Source organism: Acipenser ruthenus, chromosome 21, assembly GCF_902713425.1.
Source record: "Acipenser ruthenus chromosome 21, fAciRut3.2 maternal haplotype, whole genome shotgun sequence".
Lineage (NCBI taxonomy): Eukaryota > Metazoa > Chordata > Actinopteri > Acipenseriformes > Acipenseridae > Acipenser > Acipenser ruthenus.
The window spans coordinates 18,470,606-18,494,530 of record NC_081209.1 but is presented as its reverse complement, the minus strand read 5'-3'; the positions used below and the strand labels follow the sequence as shown (position 1 = coordinate 18,494,530).

The 23,925-nt window shown below is 41.6% G+C and overlaps 1 protein-coding gene across 5 annotated transcripts in view; it reads right to left on the bottom strand.

The window, feature by feature from the left end:
- Positions 1 to 1,741: 1,741 nt before the first annotated feature.
- LOC117428175 (inactive tyrosine-protein kinase PEAK1-like) overlaps positions 1,742 to 23,925 on the bottom strand; it is a 79,745-nt gene continuing 57,561 nt past the window's right edge. For all 5 annotated transcript variants that reach the window (XM_058994907.1, XM_058994909.1, XM_034046917.3 and 2 more), the window contains 4 exons: positions 16,547 to 19,902; positions 7,208 to 7,419; positions 5,703 to 6,415; positions 1,742 to 4,272 (listed from right to left, as the gene is read on the bottom strand). In XM_058994907.1, the coding sequence (XP_058850890.1) occupies positions 3,091 to 4,272; positions 5,703 to 6,415; positions 7,208 to 7,419; positions 16,547 to 19,743 (5,304 nt within the window). In that variant the 5' untranslated portion in view covers positions 19,744 to 19,902 and the 3' untranslated portion in view covers positions 1,742 to 3,090. The remainder of the gene's footprint in view (positions 4,273 to 5,702; positions 6,416 to 7,207; positions 7,420 to 16,546; positions 19,903 to 23,925) is intronic.

Below are 23,925 nucleotides of genomic sequence, written 5' to 3'. Positions count from 1 at the left end.
TGGACACTGGAACATTGTAGGTTTAACCCTAGCACAGTCTTCATATGGTGGCGTTCACTAAAGCACCTCCTCCAGAACTTCGAAACACCCAAGCTGAATTCTAAGTTAAACTATAAGAAACAAATAATGCCTCCCCCAGAGTACGCTGAAGAATGCACATGCCAAAACGTTCCCTTAGAGATTGTAAATTAATCTGTAAAGTGATTCTTAATTGTGCAAGGAATTCATCTACCTTTGCTGCTTAATGAGTGAATGGAATGGTCTTGCTGCTTAATGGGGTGGAGGTTTTGATGTAATGACTATGAGAGTTACTGTATGTAGAAGCATTAATGATGTAATAATAACATATAAAATCATACATACTACTCTATCCTATATTTATGTATTTATTTATGGTTATAAGGATGTAGTCATGTGCTGTGGGTTAATGGGGGCATTAATGCCTATTAGCTATTGCCTTTATGTTGTCTCCATTTTGATTGACAGACAACTCAAATTAAAAATAGCTAGGTTACCATGGCACGGGTTAACAACATTCTTCAAGTACTTTCTAGTAATTAAGGAGGAGCTATGCTAATGTTTCTGTTTTTTTAAATATCATTATTTGTTACATATTCCCTGTAAGATTTCCTCATGGCAAACATTTTGCCAATTTCGTTTACATTTCATTTTAAACTACCTTCTTAATATACTGAGCATCAAAAGAAACATATCACTTATATTTGAGCATCAAAAGAAACGCTGCCCTAGTCCAGCCTCCGACATGCCGATTGCACGAAGGCATTGTTCTCTTGACAGATGTGGCATATTGGCTTTTCTTCAAGCTTGCAATTCAACAGCTGAAATCACTCCATATCCAGTGTCCAATCAACTGTCTCACTAATTAGGCAATAAAGTGCATATGTTTCAGTCATAGTCACTCAATTGTGTCATGGTCAAGGATGAATGATCAAGTGATTAAGAAGAAACCAAAAACATTTTGTCAATGTCCATCATTTATATACCTTATTTTTTAAAATAAATGTGTGTAATAGTGATAAGTTTCTTTTGATGCTCGGTATATGTGTTTTTTTCCCATGAAGAAGAGTTTGGGCTGCCACTCCTCCCTCAGCCAATGCAACCATCAGTAATCCCTGCTTCATTGGCAATTGAGTAATGATGAACAGACTTCAGGTGAAAACAAAATCTGTTATAAGAGTAATACAGAATTGAAATACTTTCCAACAGCAGGATTTGACATCATCAACTGATGAGCCCACAAGCAAAGCCTTATTGATTGGGTTACACGGCTCCCTTGTGATATATCAGTGTTTTTATCTGCAATAGCATGGAGGTGTATATATGCAGCCTATACACAGCACCGTATAACTAAGAAGCACCTTTTTTTCATCATTTTTGACAAATCGTGGTGATGCACTGATGTAGCTTTCTTTGGTTAGAATACTTTTTTGAGTTTCATTAGCCCTTGTGTGATTTGTTTTGATGCTGTGTGATAAGCGTTATAAGATTTGTAATGCAATTATAGAAGATCAGAAAGTGTCTTTTTTAAATGTTGTCTGGGAGCACAATAGTACTGGCTTACTTACCCCTTGCAGGCATTCTATATTTAAACACGCTTTTCTAAAATCAAGACATTCTGGTATGATGACACCGCAATTCTACAAAAATAATGTTACATTCTGGGTACCCAAAAGAAGAATTAGAAATGCATTCTCTTCCAAAGTAAATAACTACACAAAAGTGTCAGTGATTGTATTTAATAGGATAGGTGATGAGACGTTTTAATATGGTTGTAACCCAAGTTGTTCCCTTCAGCCTCTTTCTGCGGATCATGCTTGTAGTGGTGACTTTGCAAATCCCTGCCCTTGCTAAAGGACAGAGTGCTAACTTTAGGAAACGATGGACACATGTCGCTAGCAAACAGTCTTAACATGGGAATTCAAAATTCAAATCAGCACAAACAAACTTCAATTCACTTTTAGAAAGTAAATACTGTTTAGCAGTAAAGAGAACGAAGCAGCAACATATTGGGAATATCACATACACAGGCACTGTCCCAGGACACATCTTTGCCTCCATCAGTCCAAACCATCAAACAAACAAATAATAACAGTGCGCAGTCCCTGATGCATACATCCAGAGTGGCAATAAACAGGGTGTGTTTGTCAAGACAAATAAATGAAAGAAACAGGCAGCTTCCCAGAGTTATGTTCAAAGTGATGACAAACATTCTCATGCGGAGAGCCATTCTGCTTCCACTTCAGTATGTGCCAAAATTTAAATGATATTAACAAACACTACAAGAGGTGGATATAATAGAATAAAGTTCATACACGTTTAAATACTGCCATTTACAAAGTTGAAAAATTTACAAGAATTGCACATATATCCAGAACAGAAGTCTCCCCGAAAGTAAGAGATGGTCTGACCAACACAATTGCTTATAATAAATCAAGATTATAGTGCCACTATAGCCATTGTTGTACAATACGTCTTTTTTTAACAGCACAGTAGTGCTACTGTGGTTATCAGTACAAGCATAGTGATTTATGATTACTGTGGATTCACTGTGTAGCAACACTTTGTTACTAAAATTATAATTAAAAAAAAGAACACACGCAGAGGAGCCTGTGGTAAGATGTCTAAATGTTAAGCTCATAAAAAGAAAAATCATTAATGAAGAGTTAAAAAAATTCCTGAAAGGCATATTTTTTCTGCCAACAGGAAAGTGTATATCTGTATATCTGTACCTGAGTTTTGTCAAACCTGCTACAAAACCAGTTACAGTGCCAGCTTTTAAAATCAATCCCCCAATCTGGACACATGAGCTCTGCTCATTCCAAACCTGTAATTGACAAAGAAGAGGAGTAAAGGGCACAGCTCATTTGCATTTTTAAAATCGATACTTTGCAAAAAAATATTTGTAGCATATTTGGCTATAGGTGTGGATTTTCTGAGATACGGAGAACACTATTCCACATGCACATCTTTTTAATGTGGCAGCAATAAAACTAAACGTGAAAAAAGGTATGAGTATATAAGCAAGAGGGGAAAATACTGTATGGGGGGGGGGGGGTGTAAGCCACCGAGTTAATGAAGCTGCATGATCTTGACAATGCGTCCCAGTAAGTCTGTGGTAGCAAAGGCCAGGTACTGACAGCACAGCCAATCCTCTAAGCTGACCGCACAGTCAGCGTCCAATGAGCGCTCAGCAAACTTGATCATCAGCAGCGTTCGCTTGAGGTCGAGCCAGTTCTGCAGTGTGGCCTCCCTGTGGCTGGTGTTCAGTGACTGGAAGAGGTCCTCGCGCGGGCCCCACAGCAAACACTGCAGACACGCATGTGCCTCTGAGATAAGGATGCGCTCCGTGGGGTTGGCAGTCAGGAGCAGCCTAGCTAGCTGCTGCAGGCCCTGGGAGTAGAGTGAGCGTCGGGGGACAGGAGGAAGGTCTGCCTGCGTGTACTCTCTCTCCTTCAGCTCAGGACACTCCTCGAAGGGGTTGGGCTGGTGCAGCATTTCATAGATCAGGATACCTGTCTGGAACTCGTCACATTTCTTGTATTGGGTTGCCGTGATTATCTCGGGAGCGAGTCGAGACTGGTCGCGCAAAATGTCTGGGTCCATCATCTGCCTCTTCTGCTTAGCCTGTGAGAAGTTGCTAATGATAAGCCGTGCTGGGCAGGCTGAGTTGATGGCAGGGGTGCTGGTGCCAGCGCTGCTGTTGTTGTTAGGCTCCAGGACTTCGAAGTTCCAGGGATTACCCGGCTGGCAGTGCACGAGGAGAAGGTTCTCCAGCCGCAGGTCACAGTGCGTGACGTGATGGGGCTTCATGTGTTCCAGCCCAGAGCAGAGCTGCAGCAGCAGCAGACACACTTGACGCTCATAAAGATCTGGGTTCCTCTCATGGCGGGTTTCCCCCTCCCGCACAAAATCTGCCACAGTCTGGTAGGGCACCTCCCGGGTGATGACCACCACTCGGCTGCACAGTTTGCCAGAGTTGCCTATGGTCTGGGAGTGGCCTGTCTGAAGCGGTTTCAGCACTTGGGGCTGGTGGTTTGTTGTGGTTGTCTCTGTGGTTTTCTTTTTCTCTCCTCTACCCTCATCTTCTTCCTCTGGGGACCTAGCTTCCTCCCAAGGCAATAGACGGACAGGCACATCTGCCAAGAAGTGCCCGCAGTCCTGCTGGATATTGAAATGCATAGCCAGACTCTGCCGCACAGCCAGGCTGTGGAAGAACTGCTGCTGGGTCTCCTTCACCTTGCTCTTACAGATCTGATGAGAGAAAATGAAGACAAGGTTAAAATTGTTGTTGCTAAGACCACCAGTAACTTTAAGATTGTGTAACGTGATGAAAGAATTATTTGCAGAGATGCATAGCACACTGCTCTTTTTGCTAAATTGCAAGCATTTAATCTAATAACTTCATTGTCTATTCCACCACACCCAGACCACATACATATCTCTGAATAGATAGGCAATGCTCAGCATTACTACATGGCTAGTGTGGGTTCCAGTTACATTATCTTCCCTAGATTGTGGGTAAATGACCCACTAAAATAATAAGCGATACCCTAGGGTTCTTCCCATTGTCTCTGAGCTTCATGTACTAGCATCGAATGACTGAGTGAGGTCAGACGCTTCATTTCTAGAATGGGATCCTGCAAGGTTTCACTTAAATACTTATTGTATCTGATTCCAGTGACCCTGAGGTGGGAGTCACCAATTTGCAGTGGCTTGGTCAGTCCAAACTATCAATTTATTCATTTTATTAAGCACTTTTAAAAACCTAAAAATTATTTAGGTTTCATTTGTGTCACAATGTTGAGCTATTGCTTTTTTTCTAAAAGAAATCACATATAATGTAATAATTTTAGCATACATACTATACAGTATACAGTACCTATACAGTACCTGCTGAGATATATACGTGTAATGCTAATGCTAAGCTAATTCCAATAAACAGAAACAAAAGCAATTCACTTCATCAAGTGGATGCGCTGGCTATTCATCTCTTCAGTAACCATTTAGCTTTTTATAAAATGTGTTTCAGTATTTCCTGGTGTGGGTTAGGGGCTACTGAAGGTTATTGCATGTCATGCATTTTATTTGTTGTATATAAAAGCTGAACAAGAAAATAAAAACTGTCAAAATAAACTTGAATAAACACTTCAAATAAAATAGACGTGGAAAAGGGGGTGTTGTATAATGAAAATAAAACTCACTGTTTTGGTTCTTGTTTATTACATTCCACAGAAAACAGCATCACAATATAAAACAAACAACCAACCAACCAACATAAACATTTCTTCTGCAAGTTGTGCCAGTATTGGAAAGCATCAGGCATTTCTGAGTGACGTTCCTGCATCTGTATTCCGATTCTGACATGCTTCCCAAACCTAAAGCAGCATTTTTGCACAAATTCTGGCAAGGTGGTAAACTGGTAAATTTCGAACAATTATGTAATTTCAAGAGGACACGGCGGAGCCTTCGAATACATGTAAAAAAATGCTTGTTCGAATATTCAGATATTTGTCCCAGCACTATAAAGAAATACCAAAATTAAGCGTGGACAATAGGGGATTTGTAATTCAGTTGGACACTTATATTTAGCAAGACTCTGACATGAAGGCTCATCAGTTAGAACAAGGACGGCCAGAAAACAAATAACTACTAATGTTAGAAGCAAGCACTGCTGCTCTTACCTTAATGGCGTAGTTGATGAGGGGGTCCTTGGCATATGATGCTGTGTAATAGATGGCATCTCCAGCCACGCAGCAGGGTTTGCCAGTGGTGAGTCGGAAGTCAGACCAACAGTCTGTGCCAAATCGGAGGTGGGCCTTCTGTCCAGCCATGAATCGGTCCTCGCACTTGTTGGACAGCTTTCGCAATGTGTCAGTATGAAGCCCCCGTATCCGGCCCACTACCTCGTCCAACTTATCAATGCCTTTGTACAATGCCTGTCTCTGGGGCTTGGGCAATCCACCTCGCCCTGGCCTGTCTTGGCCTGCCAGGGACTCTGTGCTGCGGCAGCCCCTTTTTTCTCGTCCTTTGTTGAAGGTGCCCAGCGGCCGCTCCAATGAATCCCCGGACTCGTGGTCTAGCAATCGCGCCTCTGAGCTGAGCGAGGAGCCCTGACTGGCTGTCTCCCAGGTCGAGTCAAGGTCATACAGAGGGTTTGCCACGCTAAGGTTGTTGCCCCCTGGAATTGCCTCTTCCATATGCCGTAGGGAGGGGGGGTCTTTGCCCCCACTTGATGGCTCTGTGTTGGCCCGCAGTATCTTCTTTTTGGGAAGTGGAGGGGGCGTTACTTTTGAACCAGAGTCTGATACTTCCAGGTCTCTGAATATAGTGGTGTCATCTGAGCCTTTTGGATTCCTGGGATGCTTCAGTGGTATCATGTTGGCCCTGGATTGGCCTAAAGAAGGGGAACAATGGGAAGCAAACAACATTATTTACAACTCTTCAAGCCAAAACTCTACAAACATACAATTCAAGCACAGTACCGTACAGTAAAGAAACACACATGTATATATATATATATAGTTCTTTGTGGGTTATTTCAGCATCAGATATTATCTTATGGGAGAAATCAACTCCCAAAACCTGCTTAGCCTGCTCGAAATGATCTTATATTTAAGAAATTGTACATCTGGTCACATACCAAGAGCAAGCTACTGTACTTCTAGTTCTGTTTAGTAATTGGCCAGTCCATGCGCCGGGATGTCAGGAGCAGTGCAATTATGGAACCATACAAACTTTAAATCTTCACTATAACAGGCTCCAGGGATTTAATCTCCAGTGTGGGATTAGATACAGAATAAACCTTCTCACCATTACTATCTGTATGTCTAAAAATAAATATATATGTTCATTGGTAGCTTTCATAAACCTTTTTATTAACACGGCATAGTGGAAATAGTAATGTACTGTGGATAGTGTGGGTGTAAATTGGATAGATTAGCATTGAGTAAAAAGCCTTCTTATTTTCAGACAATCCCTGGGATTTGCTTTTTTTAACTGGGTTTGTTTGGGTGTTACCCACTAGTGGAGCGTACGTGGGCTGGTTTAGGACTGCAGCAGGCAATAAGCAGATATTTTAAATACAGCACTAGAGATGATCATGTCTGCTGCTTCTACTTCATTTCAACACACATTTGTTAGCACAGGACATGATAGTGTATAAAAGTGTTGTTAGCACTGTACTTACCCAGGTTGCTATAGGTGGCGCTGCAGATGCTGGAGGCCGGCGATACACTCCCCTCCTCATCTCGCTCCTCCACACTGACACTGTCTTCGCTGGCGGATGCTGAAGTGACAGCAGCACTACCTGGGTCCTCTCTCGCTGGCACCTCTCGCTGTGCCGTGCAGGGCTGCAGGACTGCCGGCATGTCATCCTCTTTCCGCTCTCTAGGCAATTGGCTGAAACAACAAGCATACATGGTCATTGCAGTGGAAAGTTATTGTTGCTGCCTTTTTGTAATATTGTTTTATAATTTATACTAAAACACATACTGTATAAACCAACAACAAAGCCTTAAAAACAGAACAGGTTAAATTACACAAGAGCATACAAGAAAGGTTTGGCTATTTTCTTTGCTTTTAAACAAGCACTAAAACAAACAAAATAAACTTATTTTTAAACAAACCCTTCGTTGTTCCTTTCATCAACACCGTTGGCAGGAAAAGACTGTACACAAACGTGTACCTTGACAGTGCAGTGGAGCTTTTCCACGTAACCGAGTTTAACTAATTTAGATATAAATTAGCATTCAAAAATTATTTTGTTAGCACCACATACTTTAAGATGTCCATATAACCACAAGCAATTTCAATTTAAGTGATCTGAAGAATAATTTTATAAAATCTGTAATAGGGGGTGTGGGCTTTCCACTGCCACTCAGGCGTGCAGATTTATTTATTTGTTGCAGTTCTTTATGTAATTACAAGGTGCCACCACTAGGGTACCAACAATGGCAGCACCTAGGGTGGAGTGAGGCAAGTAGGAAACCATGTGATTATACCAACAATGGTATAGACACGAACACATATAGACATGAGAACATATACACACAAATGGCAGTGTACACAAAGAAATAATAAAACACAAAACAGTCAAAACACAGCTAATCAAAACAAAAGCCGACCTACCCGCGCTACACACCTGTTTATACTCTGGCGGGATTCTAAAACCCCCGAAGCTATCCCTAGTATTACATGTTTCAATCGTCAATAAAGTGTTGACATGAAGCACAACGTTAACATCATTGAGAAGGCCAGATGGTAGAGCTTTATTGACAGAATCAATGTGTGTGCTGTGTACCATACACATTACAAACATGTGGATCAGTTAGGGGTCATCCAAACCTAAAGTGAATATAAACACTTTTGACTGGTTTACAGGACCATGAAACATGGTAGGCCGCAATGGCGGCACAGTCTAATTAGGGCAGTGTCAATGCAGTAATGTACTTTAAATGCAATATAGTATACTGAACCATTCCAGCCCTAACCAATAGAGTGTCCCTAAAGCCAGCATACAAATCACTGATGGGCCTCTCATCTGGAACTATGTTTTATGTTCCAATTACAGTAAGTTTCAATACAACAGGACAAGCGGTTCTATAAAACTCTGAAGTGTGTCTTTCCCTGGCAGGGACATACCCACAGGTATTTCACAAAATAACAAGGAATTATTTTCCAAGTTCCTGAACAATTCACATCATGTGTTTTTACTCCCTATTAAATATGCACCTACTGTATTCTCAGTTCTAATCTGATCTCTTCAGTGGAGAGCCTTTAACAACGGAATGTATCACAGAAAAAATATCAGCATTGTTATTATGAGAGATATGTTTAAGCTTTACTATTCACATACAGAGACATTTTTTTAGCTCAAGAACTGAACACTATTCACTTTAGTTTCAGGGCTCAACTCAGCATAAAAATGTTAAAAGATTCAAGTCCTAAATTTCCCAGCCACGCAAAAAATGAATGCCCTAACAGCAAGCTTGATCTACAAACACGCCCCATTAAATCAACAAAGCAAGTCCAACGCAAGACACAAGAAAGGGAGTTAGAAAAATATGCATTGTACAATGCTGGCTTACCCGCTGTACTGGCTCACACAGTTCCCCATGAAAGCTGCCTTCCTGAATATTGTTTTTAATCAACTGTACATGTTTTGAAGGTAAGAACTCCTGACAGGCTCGTAGTGTTAGTAGAAGCTGAGAGCTACACCCAGCTCACTCTACACGTCGAGATCACTCTCCTGTTTGATTTACCTGGGCTGGGAATCAGCCAACAAGAGCTGTGAGAAAATCAGTTAACAATTCCACTGCTGGATCAAAGCACAGTTTGAGATTTCTGCAAAATGTTAACATACAAGTAAAGGAACAAGTATTTTAGAGACATAATTCCCCTGCCGCTGGAATAGATACAAAATTAGAGCTATCAGTATCATGAACAAAAGTCACCTACATCCATCCAGAGTTACATATAGACAGATAAGAACAAGCAATTAAGAAATGTATAAATACGAAATTTACAAACAAAGGGAGGGCACTCTGATCATCAGTGCCTCTCTATATATCCAGATCCCCATCCTCTCAATAACGTTTGATTAAGAATGTCCTTAGCAAGATACATCCTATGCATTCCCAGCATGAACGCGAGCTGTGTGGTGCAGTAGACAGAGATAAGGACAGAAAGGCAGTATGATAAAGTGGTTAGAGCTGGTTATTGACCTAGTAATCAAAGAATGATTCAACCTCATAAGATCTTTAACTGTATCTTACAGCGTGGTACACTAACGTTTAGGTAATGTGGTGATATTATTCATGTTCTTTTTCATTACCAACAGGGTAATCCTTTAATGTGCCTTACAATAAAACTATATGTCATCGAAAGCCACTTACTCTCCACAGAATATTCAAACAATGGGCAGTCTCTGGACTATCTCTGGATTAGGGAGTCAAAGAGAGGATTGATACTGGGATCCAGCAGTGCACTTGCACCACAGATGACTAACGCAGCATGACTAACACTAAACTACCCCTTCCACACTCTGTGACCAACCAAAAAAAGATTACAGAACACGTCACAAATGAGTCACCAAGCATTCAAATAAAGCTCATTGGAGTTTTTAAACAGTTTGAAAGTTAGGGTGGGAGTGAGTTTTTTCACTTTGATTCAGGCCTTGTTTTTACTGGTTTTCTATATCTTTGCAATCACTGTTAGAGATAAGATAAAAAGAGGAAGTAAGTACTTCGGACGATAAGTGGATTATCATTACTATTTTTTTTTTTTTTTAAAGTAATAAAAGTGAACGTTTAAAAAAAATTATCTGATTGAATGCATTATACTGCAGTAAGGAGACACAGGAACGTGGGTTTGGACAGGTGTCGTTCAGTGAGGAAATACAAATCTGAAATAATTATTCACATTATAAAAGTATTTCAGGAATTACACTTCCTACCATTAGACCATTAATCTGTACCTGTTATTAGCACAAGCCTGTTTAAACCATTCCCATAGAAAGACATTCACGTGTTCGTACTGGTCCTGCATTTGGGATTCAGGTGCTTTTTACTGGTTTTCGGGTTTTCTCTGTGTTGCTTTTACGTTTCACAATGTCTAAAACAGTTCGCCTTGTGAAATGGAATTTTTCACTTGGCTCTGTGTGTTGGTTTTGGTTAACGTTGAGCTTTTTTGATAAGCGCACATTTTCTTTCCAGAGATAGGCAGGATATGTTTGTATATATGCAGCTTTTTGTTTTAGTTTAATAGTAGTTTTAAACCTAAACCTGGTGTCAGATTCCCATTGACTTTAGGCAGAAGAGACTTTAACATGATGCTGGATTCCAGAATAGACAGGTCCCAGACCGGAGAGAGTATCACACCATTCATTTAAATAGGGATTTGGTCTGGACCCCAAAAAACATGCTGAATTATAGAGACTGGAGGCATGTAGAGGTTAGACAGGTTGTATTGTGTGCCCACAACATGTTTCATCATAAATAGACAAGTGCTTCTCTGATATGGTCATTCTGGCCATTTTTTATACTTGAACATATTTTAATATAATATTTTTTCACTTCACTTAAAAAGGCAGTTTTACTTCATTATGATTGGATTTCATGTTTATAATGGGAGACTCAACTGCCTCTCTACAGTGTAGAGTCCTACATCTTCAGAAAGATTGAAATCTGCTATTACACATTATGACAAGATCAGCCAGGGAAATAGAAACAATGCTGTTTAGACATATTGCATTTAGAATAAAAGAACGCACAGTATTGTTCCCAGGCTGTTTTATAAAGCTGCCGAAATACAAATGACAATCATTTAGCAATTGTACTGTATACACACTTTTAAATACTGTGACAGGACATATTGGTTAAGTTTTACATTTTGAAAGGCTTGCCTGGCATAACTTGTAAAGTAAGAAATACAAGCCACTGAAAATACAAATCAAAATTACAGTATAAAACATCTAATATATGGTTATGCTTCAAAACTAAGAAGAAAAAAAAACACAAATCAAGAAAGGCCCCAACTCTTTTTGACATAAATCCGATTTATAAATTTCAGAAGCACAGGAACCCCTTCCACAAGGTGTGTATTTTCTTAACGCTGCAGTATCCTAGAATCATGTTCAATTTTACTACAAAATTCCTTCGTGTCTGTTTACTACATCATTAAAATAGTTTAGCCTTCTGTGAACTGGGGCACTACACCTTTAATATGCGGATCTTTTTAAACAAAGCTGCATCTTGATCTTTGTGATTAGGCACTTTCCCCACAGGGCCCTTGTTTTTGCCTGGGCCTGCTCTGGATTCACATGAGAAAGTAACCACTCTAGTTGCTCAAGGTCAGGTCTAGACCTGAAACATACAAACACAAACAAACACCATCGCCTAGTGCATTACTTAACACTTCAATCAGAAACAATTACTATCTAAACATTTCTAACAAGAAAGGTTGGTCTGTGAACACAAAGTGCCTCATCAAAGTGCATCACTCACTGCGCCGCATAGTTAGATTAAGCTTCCATTAATGAACATGGAAGAACTTTAAAAAGCAGGAAGGAGGATGGAACATGGCATACGTGGAGTGAACCAGACTAACCCAGATCTCTAAAACTGAAAGGCTAAACTCGTCATTGTGTAGGATCATTGTAATGGCATCTGAGCAAGCACAGCTCAATTCAATGAACATCCCTTGGGTTTTGTGTTAAATGGCAAGAAGTACAGGTGGCTGTGGAAATTGTAGTAACACAGGCCCTAAATAACCTTCCATTTAGACACATTTGCATTGCTGTATGAGTAAGACAAGCTGACAAACAATACTGTATGTTGTGTGTCTGATTCTGGGATCGGAGAACTATTAGGGAGTGAAGTGTGCTGAGGATGCATGACCTTGAGGTTACAAGGGTTCTCAGTAGAATAGAAAGGACAGTATGGCTGAGTAGCAACTCTTCTGTGAAAATAACAATGTATGGGACATGTGAGGTGGTAAGACCGGTAAGTGATTTCTGGTGAGCAGGGGTATTGATGTAATGAAGGTTTAGTGAAAAAATAATACCAAGAACAAGAAAGTTCTATGTGAGCTGCACCTTTTGCGATCTTCAGCCTTTTCTATCACCCTTCGTCTGGATGCTGCGGACTCTCATTTGTTCCCGATAAGGCCTTGGGGCCTCATTTATGAAAGGGCACTAAATTTGGAGTTAGCGCGCATGTAAAGTAGTGAGCCTAATGTGCACGATAAATCTGAATTTACTGCCCCATTTACTAACAGAGAACGCATTCAAATACATGCACAGTATTTGGCTAATTTACATACCATACTGTGCACTACATGTATTGTGATTTAATGATAATTTAATGTGCATGATAATGTCAGAGACTTACCCGTGACCACTGTGACACCAAAAGCAAAAGTCCAGGCATATTTTTTGGTCAGTAGCTTATTGTGAAGGTGGCTTACATTGACCAAAAATGAGCGATCAGCAGACACAGCACTCAGCAGGGGACAGGCAGAGGCAACGTAAAGTGAAACTGCATGCTTACCTTTTAATTTTAACATGTATTCCTTGTGTGATGTAAAAAAATTTTAAAAAAATAAAAAGCAATTTTCCTTTCTCCTTTAATGCATATACAATAAGTGTCATGTTGTGAAATGGCAGATTTTTCTTTTTGTTCTGCTTACTCGAGAAATACTGACTGATGAGACGTAGCCTCAGTTCTCTTCCTTGCCACCCTGCAGAGCAGACTCCATGGATCGGGATGGCAGTGCTATGTGAGTACAATCAATAGCTGAAGCTGAATGACACAGTTTAAAATAAATAGTTAATACTCTAAAGCAGGGGTGTCAAACATACGGCCCACGGGGCAATTTTTGGCGGCCCACCCATTTGTTTCTAAAATTACTAAAGTTACTAAAATATACTGTATCGTTTTGAAATTATTCTTTAAAACAACCCGCCTCGTCAATATAACACAGGTATTCAATATGTGCAGTCTGCATTGTTTGAGTGACAATCCCATTAAGCCAATCACAGCTCACAGAGACAATAAAATAGCCAATCAAATAGCACACAGGATCCTTTTCCTCATGCACACGTGTAACAGCACAGAACACATAATTTTGATTAGGACAGCGAAGCGAAGGCTTGTTTAAACTATTTATTTTACTTTGTGTAAAATTTTAAATCAGTAGCGAAAAAGTAGCTGGAGATGTCACGGAAGCGAAAGGTGGAGGCAGAACACAGAAGATTCCAAAATCGTTAGTCAGATGATTATTTGTTTAATTAATAATTTAGAAGGCAAAGCAATATGTCTGATTTGCAGTGCAACAGTTATGAAAGATTATACCATACAACGTGACTAACATATGCTGCGCAAAGCAACGTATTTTGAGTTTACTGGAAATGAAAGCAGCTATAAAGTCTCAAAGCTTTTCTGAAAATGAGAAGAAAAAATGAAAGTGCTGTGTGATGCCATGAACAACACAACCAAGAAGCATTCAAGAAGCCATAGAAAGTGCAGAATTAGCTTGTGCACCATATATGACTGGACAAAAGAGTGGACTGGAAACCACCTGCCTTTAAAGGAGGAAGAGGATCTACAGTACAGCTGTGGACTTTCTGGAATATATATTTTCCCTTTTTTATTTTCTGTTTTTTATCTAGTGCAGTTTAAACAAGCGTGCAAATGACACTCCAAAGCCAAACAGGGCAGGGTGCCTCAAACATCCAGATTCAGATTTTTTTTTGTGCTCAAATTTTGGTAAATAATGTTCTGTGACAGACAAACAGCCTCCATATACACCCTGGATGTACTTGTGCTGCTGCGAACATACTTTTTTCACAATGTTGAGGATGTATACAAGATCATAATACTGTTCAAATAATTTATGATGCAACTCAGCTTTTGAATTCTGAGCCCACCTGCTGGATATGTTACTTATTACACATGGATGGCATTTTGAAACACCCATTCCTATATCAACGTTTCCCAAAGTGGGGGTCGCAACCCAAATATGGGTCGTGGCAAGGTTTCTGATGGGTCGCTGAACAATCTAAAAAATATGACGTTCAGTGCACACTTAAGATTTCGTTTCACTATACAACTTCTTATGCTTTTATTCAAAATAAATATAATTTGCATACAAATCATTAGCAGTAATTATGTAAACAATGTATTGTTTTATCACCAGTCTTATGCTTTAAATATGAACAAAAAATAAATAAAAGTATAAAGGTGACATTTTATGTGCGGTTACTTGGGATTTTGAAAACAGTTGTTAAAATGGACGCAAAATGAAAAAATGTCCTACTTGCAGCTCAAAGAAACAAAACAAAACACGCAAAAATCGCAATTACCATCTTACATTAACTTCAGTTATTCTTACATTGGTGACGAGGATGATCCGCGTCCTCATGTGTATTTGTTGTGAAGTACTGGCTCATGAAAGCTAAGGCGTTGGCATCTTGAGACACGGCATCCAGATTGTGTTGGGAAACTACGCAAGTTTTTCCAGAAGAAAGCTGGACAATTAGCTAAACAGCAAGATATTCTTAAAAAAAAACCTGTCACTGTCTCAGAGAAGGCGATGAATGTATCCTACCTGGTTACAATGCATATTGCAAAAATACAAAAAAACGTGTTGTCGGTATGTTTGCAATGCTTGATGTTGAATTGAAAATGAAAACTGGTATTCAGTAAGCTGCAACACAATTTTAAATTGATATTGAGACGTGGGAGGTAAAGGAAGCAATCTAGGCCTCACAAAGCTGCTTGTTATCATGGCAACTCACCACGCTGGAGAGTCCCTCTCTGAAGGCGTTGCTATGGTAATCACAGCTTGATGAGGCGCCTACTGGATATGGAGCAGTAAGAATTTGTGCAATTTAAATTTGTTCAATAATGGCTTTAGTTGCATCTGATATTATATGCGACCTGAGGAAAATATGTTTTACAGTAAGTTAAGGATGGCAGAATAGCACTAGCACTGGAGATTTAAAAGTAAAGGCGCTCCACGTGGAGTGCAGAGTGCGCTCTATAGTCTGGACATCACAAGTTCGAGTCCAGGCTATTCCTTTGGCGACCGAGGACGGAAGCTTCCAGGGGGCGCCGCTCAATTGGCTGAGCACCACCCAGGGGGAGGGAGGGTTAGGTTGGCCAGGGTGTCCTCGGCTCACCGTGCACCATCGACCCCTGTAGTCTGGCCGGGCGCCTGCGGGCTTGCCTGTAAGCTGCCCGAGAGCTACGTTGTCCTCTGACGCTGTAGCTCTTGGGTGGCTGCATGGTGAGTCCGCAGTGTGAAAAAAAGTGGTCGGCTGACGGCACATGCTTCGGAGGACAGCGTGTGTTCGTCTTCGCCCTCCCGAGTCAGCGCAGGGGTGGTAGCGGTGAGCTGAGCCTAAAAATAAATTGGCCATTTCCAAATTGGGGAGAAAATAATAAAAAATAATTGGCAATGACTAAATTTATAAAAAATTAAAAAAAGGAGTTCATAAAATGGAAGGCAGCACTGTAAACAAATTACTGTTGGTCATGTTGCCTTCTGTCAAGACAAGGTTATATCTCTTTTAATGGAGTCAATTTCTTGCCATGACATGACAAGCTGCCTTGTTTGTTTTGAATTAATGATTTTGTGATATTGTATTTGTGTCTTTATAGCGAATGTTCCACGCTGGTGTCACATAATGGCTTGTATAACTAAATACTACGTGGTTTTAAGGTTCTGATTTGCCAACTGCTTATAAACACTTGTATCCGTAATTCTGCAAATTGTGTGTTGTTTACAGTGCCATGTTTTTTAATTGATGGGGGGTATACTTAGCTACATAACGACTGCAGTCTATTATTTGAATGCATTAAAATGCCCTCAGCGGAGGCATATATGCAGTCAGCTGAACAAAGTAAATTTACTTTTAGTACGTTAGCCATTGACATTGTATGTACATTGGAGGCCTTGTGATCTAATGGTACCAAACCACTAGATCACAAGGCCTCCATCGAAGTCTATTTACAGGACGACTCACCTGACCATCTTCTTTCGTAGAAGAGTTGATGGGGACTCGTCGTCTCTCTTGGACTCAGGCTGCTCCAGGGATCTATGTTCGCTCTCCCTGCTTCCCTGAAGTGCTGCCTCTTCCTCTGGCTCTTTGGACAAATCTGCACCACCACTGGGCTCCGGCTTGTAAGTGAAGATGATGGTGGGTTTCTGTTTGGGGTCATCGGTCTTGGCCTCGCTGAACCAGTGGTGGCGCTGAACAGGGGGTGGTGGCAGCATATGGATGACTGTGCCGTCAAGCCCCACAAGCTTTCCCTTCTCTCGATCTGCCTTCTCCTTCTGTTGTTCTTCCTCATCCTTCCGTCTGCGGAAGAAGCTCTTAAAGGAGATCCAGCGCTTGGGCTTGGCACTTTCTGCCACCGTCCTTCTCCCTTCCCCAGCTCCAGGTGCCAACTCTGCTTCACTTGGCCGGGATGCACCACCAGCACAGGTTGCTGGCTTTGCCCAGTTGCCAAAGTGCCTCTGAAGCAGGTTACTGGCATGGTACGGGGATGATGTGGATCTTGGTGGGGGAAAGGGGGCGGCAGGTTCAGATTTGGGGCTTGTAGGGGTGATGGGAATCTGCTTGGCAGTAGTCTCATTCTTGGTTTTGGACAGGCTGCCATCGGCAAGAGAAAAGAGTGATTTGGGTCGGACAGGGGCTTCCTTGGTGGCATCAGGTGGAAGGGAGTAGAGGTCCTCAGCACTGCAGGCTTTGTTCTGCGCTGTTGGTGATTCTGGTGGTGACTGCGGTGGTTGGATTGATGCCACGATCTGGGAGAGAACTGTGCTGGCTTTCTCCCGGTGAGTAGTTCCGGTTCCCAACAGCGGCAATTGCTCTGTGTTACCTTCCTTCAGGAGAAAGGAATCATCGTTTGGTTTCTGGGATCTCACAGGAGAGATGGTGCCCAGGTTTTTGCTTGGAGAGCACAGAGAATTTCCCTGGATGGAGGCAGTAGTAGTAGCAATAGTGTTGGTTCCTGTGTTGAGTTCCTGGATATTCTGTACAACTCTACCTGCCTTCTGGTCCTCACCCCCAACTTTCTCCAAAACAGCTTTCTTGCTTGTGTCTGGTGTAGGCGATGAAGGGTTGCTCTCTGAAGATCCAATTTCCTCATAGGTGTGGCTGGAGACTCTCCCTCCTCCTGCTTTGGACTGTGGCAGCTCCCCGCTGAGTCCCAGGAAGCTTTTGTAGACAGCAAGGTTGTCATAAGCGCTGGGGTTGATGACGATGGGCACCTTCACAGCATTCTTGGCTGAACGGGCATAGGTTGGCTCATCACGGATAATGATGGGGAAGGGGGGCATTCCAGCATTGTTGTAGCTGTTAAACTTGATCTCTGACAGGTTGGGTGATTTTACTGGCACGGTTCTAGATGAAGAGAGGCCTGCTGTTGGGGAGGTGGGTGCTGACTTATGGCTACAGTGTCTGGGGGGCACAGTGGGCCCCCCTTTCTCACTGTTGATGCCGCCTCCAATTAGCTCTACTCTGGGGATCTTCTGCCGGGGGCTTGTATTGGAGGTCCAAACCTCCTGGTAGCGGATGTTGCTTGATTTCTTTTGATAAGTGTTGAGCACTACAGATTTCACAGCTGCTGCAGTGGTTGGGGTCAGGGGATGACCTAAAGGAGAAGTAGGGGTGGAGGTGGGTGTAGGGGAGGCTTTGGTTTTGGACACCCCATTTTGATTTTGACCCTTGTTGCTGACCATGGAAGCAGAGACATCCACCACAGTGTAAGGCTTACATATAGCTGGCTTCTCCAAGTTGACCACACGGTAGGGCTTAGCTTGCTCTTCCCCTGGGCGGAAACTGATGGTCACCGGTTGTCCTGGTAGGGCCCTGGGAAGAGGAGAGCCATTTAAAGCTCCAACATTGCCCTTCTGGTCCTTATCCTGATCATCCAGCCTTACAGCCAGTACAGCTTTGTGCGTTTCTAAAGCTGGCGGCTTGGTGGCCGACCGGGTGACATTTCTGTTGTCATTGATGCAATCATAATCTGACTTGGGGTCTTTTGGAGAGGTTATAATGTTGGGCATGAGGCATGGAGCGCTGCTCCCACTACTGGATGTGGTACGGGAGTCTTCAGGAAGGGAAGAAGAGGAGTCGGGAGATGTGGTGGACTCAGAGTTGGAAAAGAAGCAGGAGCCCTGCATGCTGTCCTGGCTGTAGGGAATTAGGATGGGACCCCCGTGTGGTTCCTCAGATGGGTAGCCATTCAGTATCTCGTCGTAGCTGTCGTCATAATCTACAGCACAGATGCGCTGCAAGGAGCGGTTTCGTAGTGGCACAGTATTCCACTTCTTGCTTCCACAAAATCGTACAGGTGACAGGGTAGCAGCCCGAAAGTTAGCGAAACGTGGTTGGCCCCGCATGCGTATTTCCATGGATAGTAGCTCCTCATCACTCTCATCCCAGCTCTCATGCTCACCACCTTCCTCCGTCTCGCTCTCATCCTCATCCTCCTCTCCCTCACTGGAGAAATCTGGGTAGCAGAAGAGGCCACCTTCTGTACTAATTACTTCTGCACTCCCGCTAAGTGATACCTGCTTCTGGTTCCCTTCCCGTGTTGTTCCACTGCTTCCCACTGCCAGGCAGCTGGATGCTGGCAAACCCCGTTCTAACGAGCGCTTGTAGCAACTGCTGATGCGCCCCAGAAAGAGATTCCGAGAGCTTGAGCCTGAGCTGGAGCCAGAGCAGAGACCGGCAATCTCCTTCAACACCTCTGTTAACCCATTGTTGCTGCTGCTTGGCACAATCTCCTCTCCTCCTTCACCCTCGTTGTTGTTGATGCCCCCAGGCCTTTTATGATTCATCCCGTTGCAGTTCCAGACCATGTATGATGAGGTTTTTCCATCTGTCTGCGGAGGACCAGGGTTCCCCTCAGAATCCAGGGGAGCGGCGGATAACATCATAGTAGGCTTCACAGCAATGGTGGGCTTCTTGGCCACTGGGGGGCGGAAGTGAGCAGTTGTGCTTGAGCGCACTGGCCCACCACCCCGGTGGTTGGCGTTGGGTTTCAAGTGGCCTACACCTCCTCTACCTGAAGTGGGGAGATGTTGCTGATGCTGCTGGAGGCCCTTCTCTAAGTTTCCTCTAGTCAGGCAGTGCAAGCTCTTGGGTTTGAAGCAGTTCTTACACTCGCCTGGTTTCCACACGTGTTCTGTGAAGGTGTTGCAGGCAGACATGATTACTCCAGGTGGTGACTGTGTCCCAGCAGATCAGTGTACAGGGATCCCCTCCATGGACACCCCTGCTTCAGAATGCCTTTTTTTTTTAAATACTTTTCTTCAGCCTTGGTGTTCTTGTTGTAGTTGCTGGTCTCAAGTGCTTTTTATTATGTGGTTCTTGAAATAGAAGAGAAAAATAGGATTAATTTAAGTACGTATTTGTAATCTGAAATTCAAAATTACAATCTTTTTTATTATTATTGCAAGAGGAATGTCATCTCTGATGGAATAATTTGTCAACATCAAGTGAAAATGTTATGTAAAAAAAGATCGTTATCATTTATATGGTCAGTGGTTAAAACAATGTGACATTTATTTTTACCAGACAACATTTTTAACGGAACTTGATTGAAAGACTTGATTGAAACAGCTGTGTATCTCAAAGTGTGCGGTCTGTATCTTTTATATGGCTAGAGGTTAAAACATTAAGTAATGAAACTTAACTAAAGGAATCATAGTATACTTCAACTTAAGTTTCTTAACCCAAGAAACTTAGTCATTTGACCTCAATTTGGCACCCATATTATATCAGAACTCAATGCAAAGATCATCAATTACCCTGTAATATAAAATCACTATCATAAATAGTGCCCGAGATATGAGGCTTTGACATTGTAATGGCAGGCCTGAACCCAGAGTTACAATCTGAAACCCTTCAGTGCATTATTACTGCAAGCCATTATCATACACCAATAAAACAACTTTGATAGCCATTATCACACACCGATACAGCGACGACTTTAATTCATAAAAAAAACAGTGTTGTGAGTTTAAGACAATCTATAAGAAACCCACGTGACTGGAGCTGCATGCCACCCAAGTTTTTTTCAGCTGCTTTAGGCACACAGCCAATCACATGGAAATGGTTTACATTCACAAGAGATGAGAACGTGAGTGTTTCTCAGACATCAGTCAAGCCAGGGCTAATTTAACCCAGGCTGGGGAATGGGAAGCAGGCTTTCCATGATGTTTGTGTCTGCGAACACAGACATGCTGGTCACAGCAAAAGCAAGGGGCCGTCTGACACAGAGGTTTCCTCTTGATCGCCTCAGCTACAACATGACGTTAAATGGTGTATAGATATTTACTATAATTTGGATAAAATCAATTCCCGCTTGTGACAGGGCAAAAGCTCTTAATGTAAATAGTGGGTGTGTGGGAATGTAAGGTTGGCAGAGACGGGTAAATCCGTCGCTGCAAACAAACAATCTCAGGTGTGGCCATTCCCCAATTAGGTAACGGGTGCTCACTGGGGAGTGGCCAAATGTACAAAATGGGGAGAAATCCATTGTCTGGTGGAGGTGTTTGGGAAGGAGGCTAGTGTGTGTTTGAACTGTGGGTTGTTTGTGTTTTGTAAGTCCAGTGAAGGCTCTGCCCAGCCCGGAAAACACGAAGCATTTATTTGTGAACAAAGGTGATTATTGTCTGGCTTCTGGCTTCTTAATTAATGCTTTTAAACATTTCAAAACTATTTGCAAAGGCAGCAAAAGAAAATCAACCAGACCATGATAACTGACCTGAACCACAGGAAGTGGTATGGTACTGGAAGCAGGAAGTTCAAATGATCTGAAACTGTAGTGAGGGCAACATTTCACAACAAGCGAGGCAGTATAGTTCTATTTTTATAGCTACATTAATGCTTACTGGCATTGCTGTTAATAATGAGCCATGTTATTTGGATGTTGTGTCAATTTCATATGCATTGATCGTGATATTTGCCAACATTTCTAGGCTTGGTTAAACTGAGCCTTATGATTGTATGTACTTTTATTTGTTTCCTGCTCTTTCTACCAGTCAACGAGGGAATTTATTTTTATTTTACAGACTACCCTTTTCTCAGCCAACTCTTGCGGAATAAATTAGCCCAGTAATGTCTTGTGATAGGGTGTGCAAGGTATCACAAACACAGATTCAGATAAGCTTTCTAGTTACATCAGTGTTGGAACAAACTGTTTGTCCAGCCTGCATGCATGAGTATCCTGTTCATACTGCATGCCTAGAGCAGTCCTTAAATAGGCCATCTGATGAACAATCCCTCCAATTGATTCAATTTTCCGAATGTAACATGTACCCTGTGCATTGTGCGCAGAACTGAGCAGTTTCATTTAAGACCTTAACATAGATAACGCTAAGAATAATGCCCTGCACAGGTCCATTGTATTTACTTCTGGTACACTATACATTTAAATAAGGCATTCTTTTATCGTAACCTCTTGAAAAAGCACTCAAACAATTGAGATGGTATAAATATTATTTTTGTTTATTTAGCAGACGCCTTTATCCAAGGCGACTTACAGAGACTAGGGTGTGTGAACAATGCATCAGCTGCAGAGTCACTTACAATTACATCTCACCCAAAAGACGAAGCACAAGGAGGTTAAGTGACTTGCTCAGGGTCACACAATGAGTCAGTGGCTGAGATGGGATTTGAACCGGGGACCTCCTGGTTACAAGCCCTTTTCTTTAACCACTGGACCACAAAAAGTTATTAGGATTGTTTTTTTAACCGTCAGACCCGTTCTCACAATGGGGGGTATATGGTACACAGATCTCCCTTTGCATGTGTACCACACCAACCATTTAAACATTGTCTCCATCACACGGGAGAAACGACCTGAAATGGAGGTAATGCCTCCACAGAATTCGATCCATTTGAGCTTGAAAACCCACATTGTGTTTTGTGATGTCAGCGAGTTTTTTATTGAGGAGACAATCCCAGCTTACTTCAAACCTTGTATCTCAATCAATATACAGATTTGAAATGACATTTTTACCAAGTAGGTTTCTCTAACAAAATAACATGTGAATGGTAAGCACACTAAATGGGACCTTAAATGTATTTATGGCATTTTTTTATAATGGGAAAGTAACTCTACATTTTAAGAGCATTCTGTGGTGAATGATTATTTAGGCTTCATTGGATACATTGTTGACTATGTTGAGGCTTGTCAGATGACCACACAAGCCAGACAGAGACTTCAGCGTTCCAATCACGGGATGCCAGCCAAAATAGCTTTGCTGTGCAGAAGTTGGCAGGCATTGCCGACCCCTGTGAAAAGTAAAGGGACAATTCTCTCCATTCCTGTATTGCATTGTTTTGTGCTGTGATTTTATGAGAATTTAGTACTCCTGACATGTAAGGGCTCTTTTACACTTAGGTCATATAGCAAGTTTAAACGTACAGTTCAGTTCACTTGGAGGTTTAGTGAAACATCAAACCTGAAACAGAATAACAACTCGGATCACTTGTTTTCCAAACAAACTTTTCATTTGGAATGGAACTGTACCAAAGCAGTGTTAACGATAGCAGTGTCGCAATTAAACTAATTTAAAAGTGTACAGTATTCATGTTTTTTTTTACCACTAAGATTACTTCAGCTCACTTTGCTTGAAAATTAAATTACATTATTATTTTTAAATAGCCTCTAAGCCGTATCCCCAAAAGCTAGCTACTATCTCCAACTGCAAAACATGTTTTTTTAATTTCTTGTGGCGCCTAAGCTGATCAATCGTACTGTTGCCCAGAGCAAGTTGCCACAGATCAGAGACAATTAGGGCTGTATATTGCTCACTGTAAAAATTTGCTCATTTCACAGTCCAAAAATAGGTTTATCAAGATATTTCACGATTAAACATAATATGTATTAAAGCAGAAAAATTGCGTTGTCACATTAAAAATTCACCATTTTCTCTAGTTACTATGCAACATATGTTCCTATATAATTTAAATGCTTACCTGAAAAACAGTAAATGCTAAATTGTAGAGTATTAGTTTTTTTTTTATGTCCACCTTTTTAAAGCATTCTATTGTCACCATCAGTGAATTATGAAACAAAATAAAAACAAGTAAAAATAAAGAATAACAACCGACACGTCCATGGTGTCTTTTTGATTGAGGACATTTTAAAGAAATCTTGCAGCTCTATGCAGTGTTCAATCATTTACCGGAAGCAAACTGAACCAGCTGCCAGGTTCCTAAATGCAGTGTAACAGGTAGCGAGTCAATAAGGCAAACATTTTCTGTATTTATTTTGAAGTGATAAAAATATGTATATTTACACTATCTTCCAGAAATGGGAATTTTCACAGGGAACAAACAACATATTACACGGCAATCGGTACATTTCACAGAAATCATGA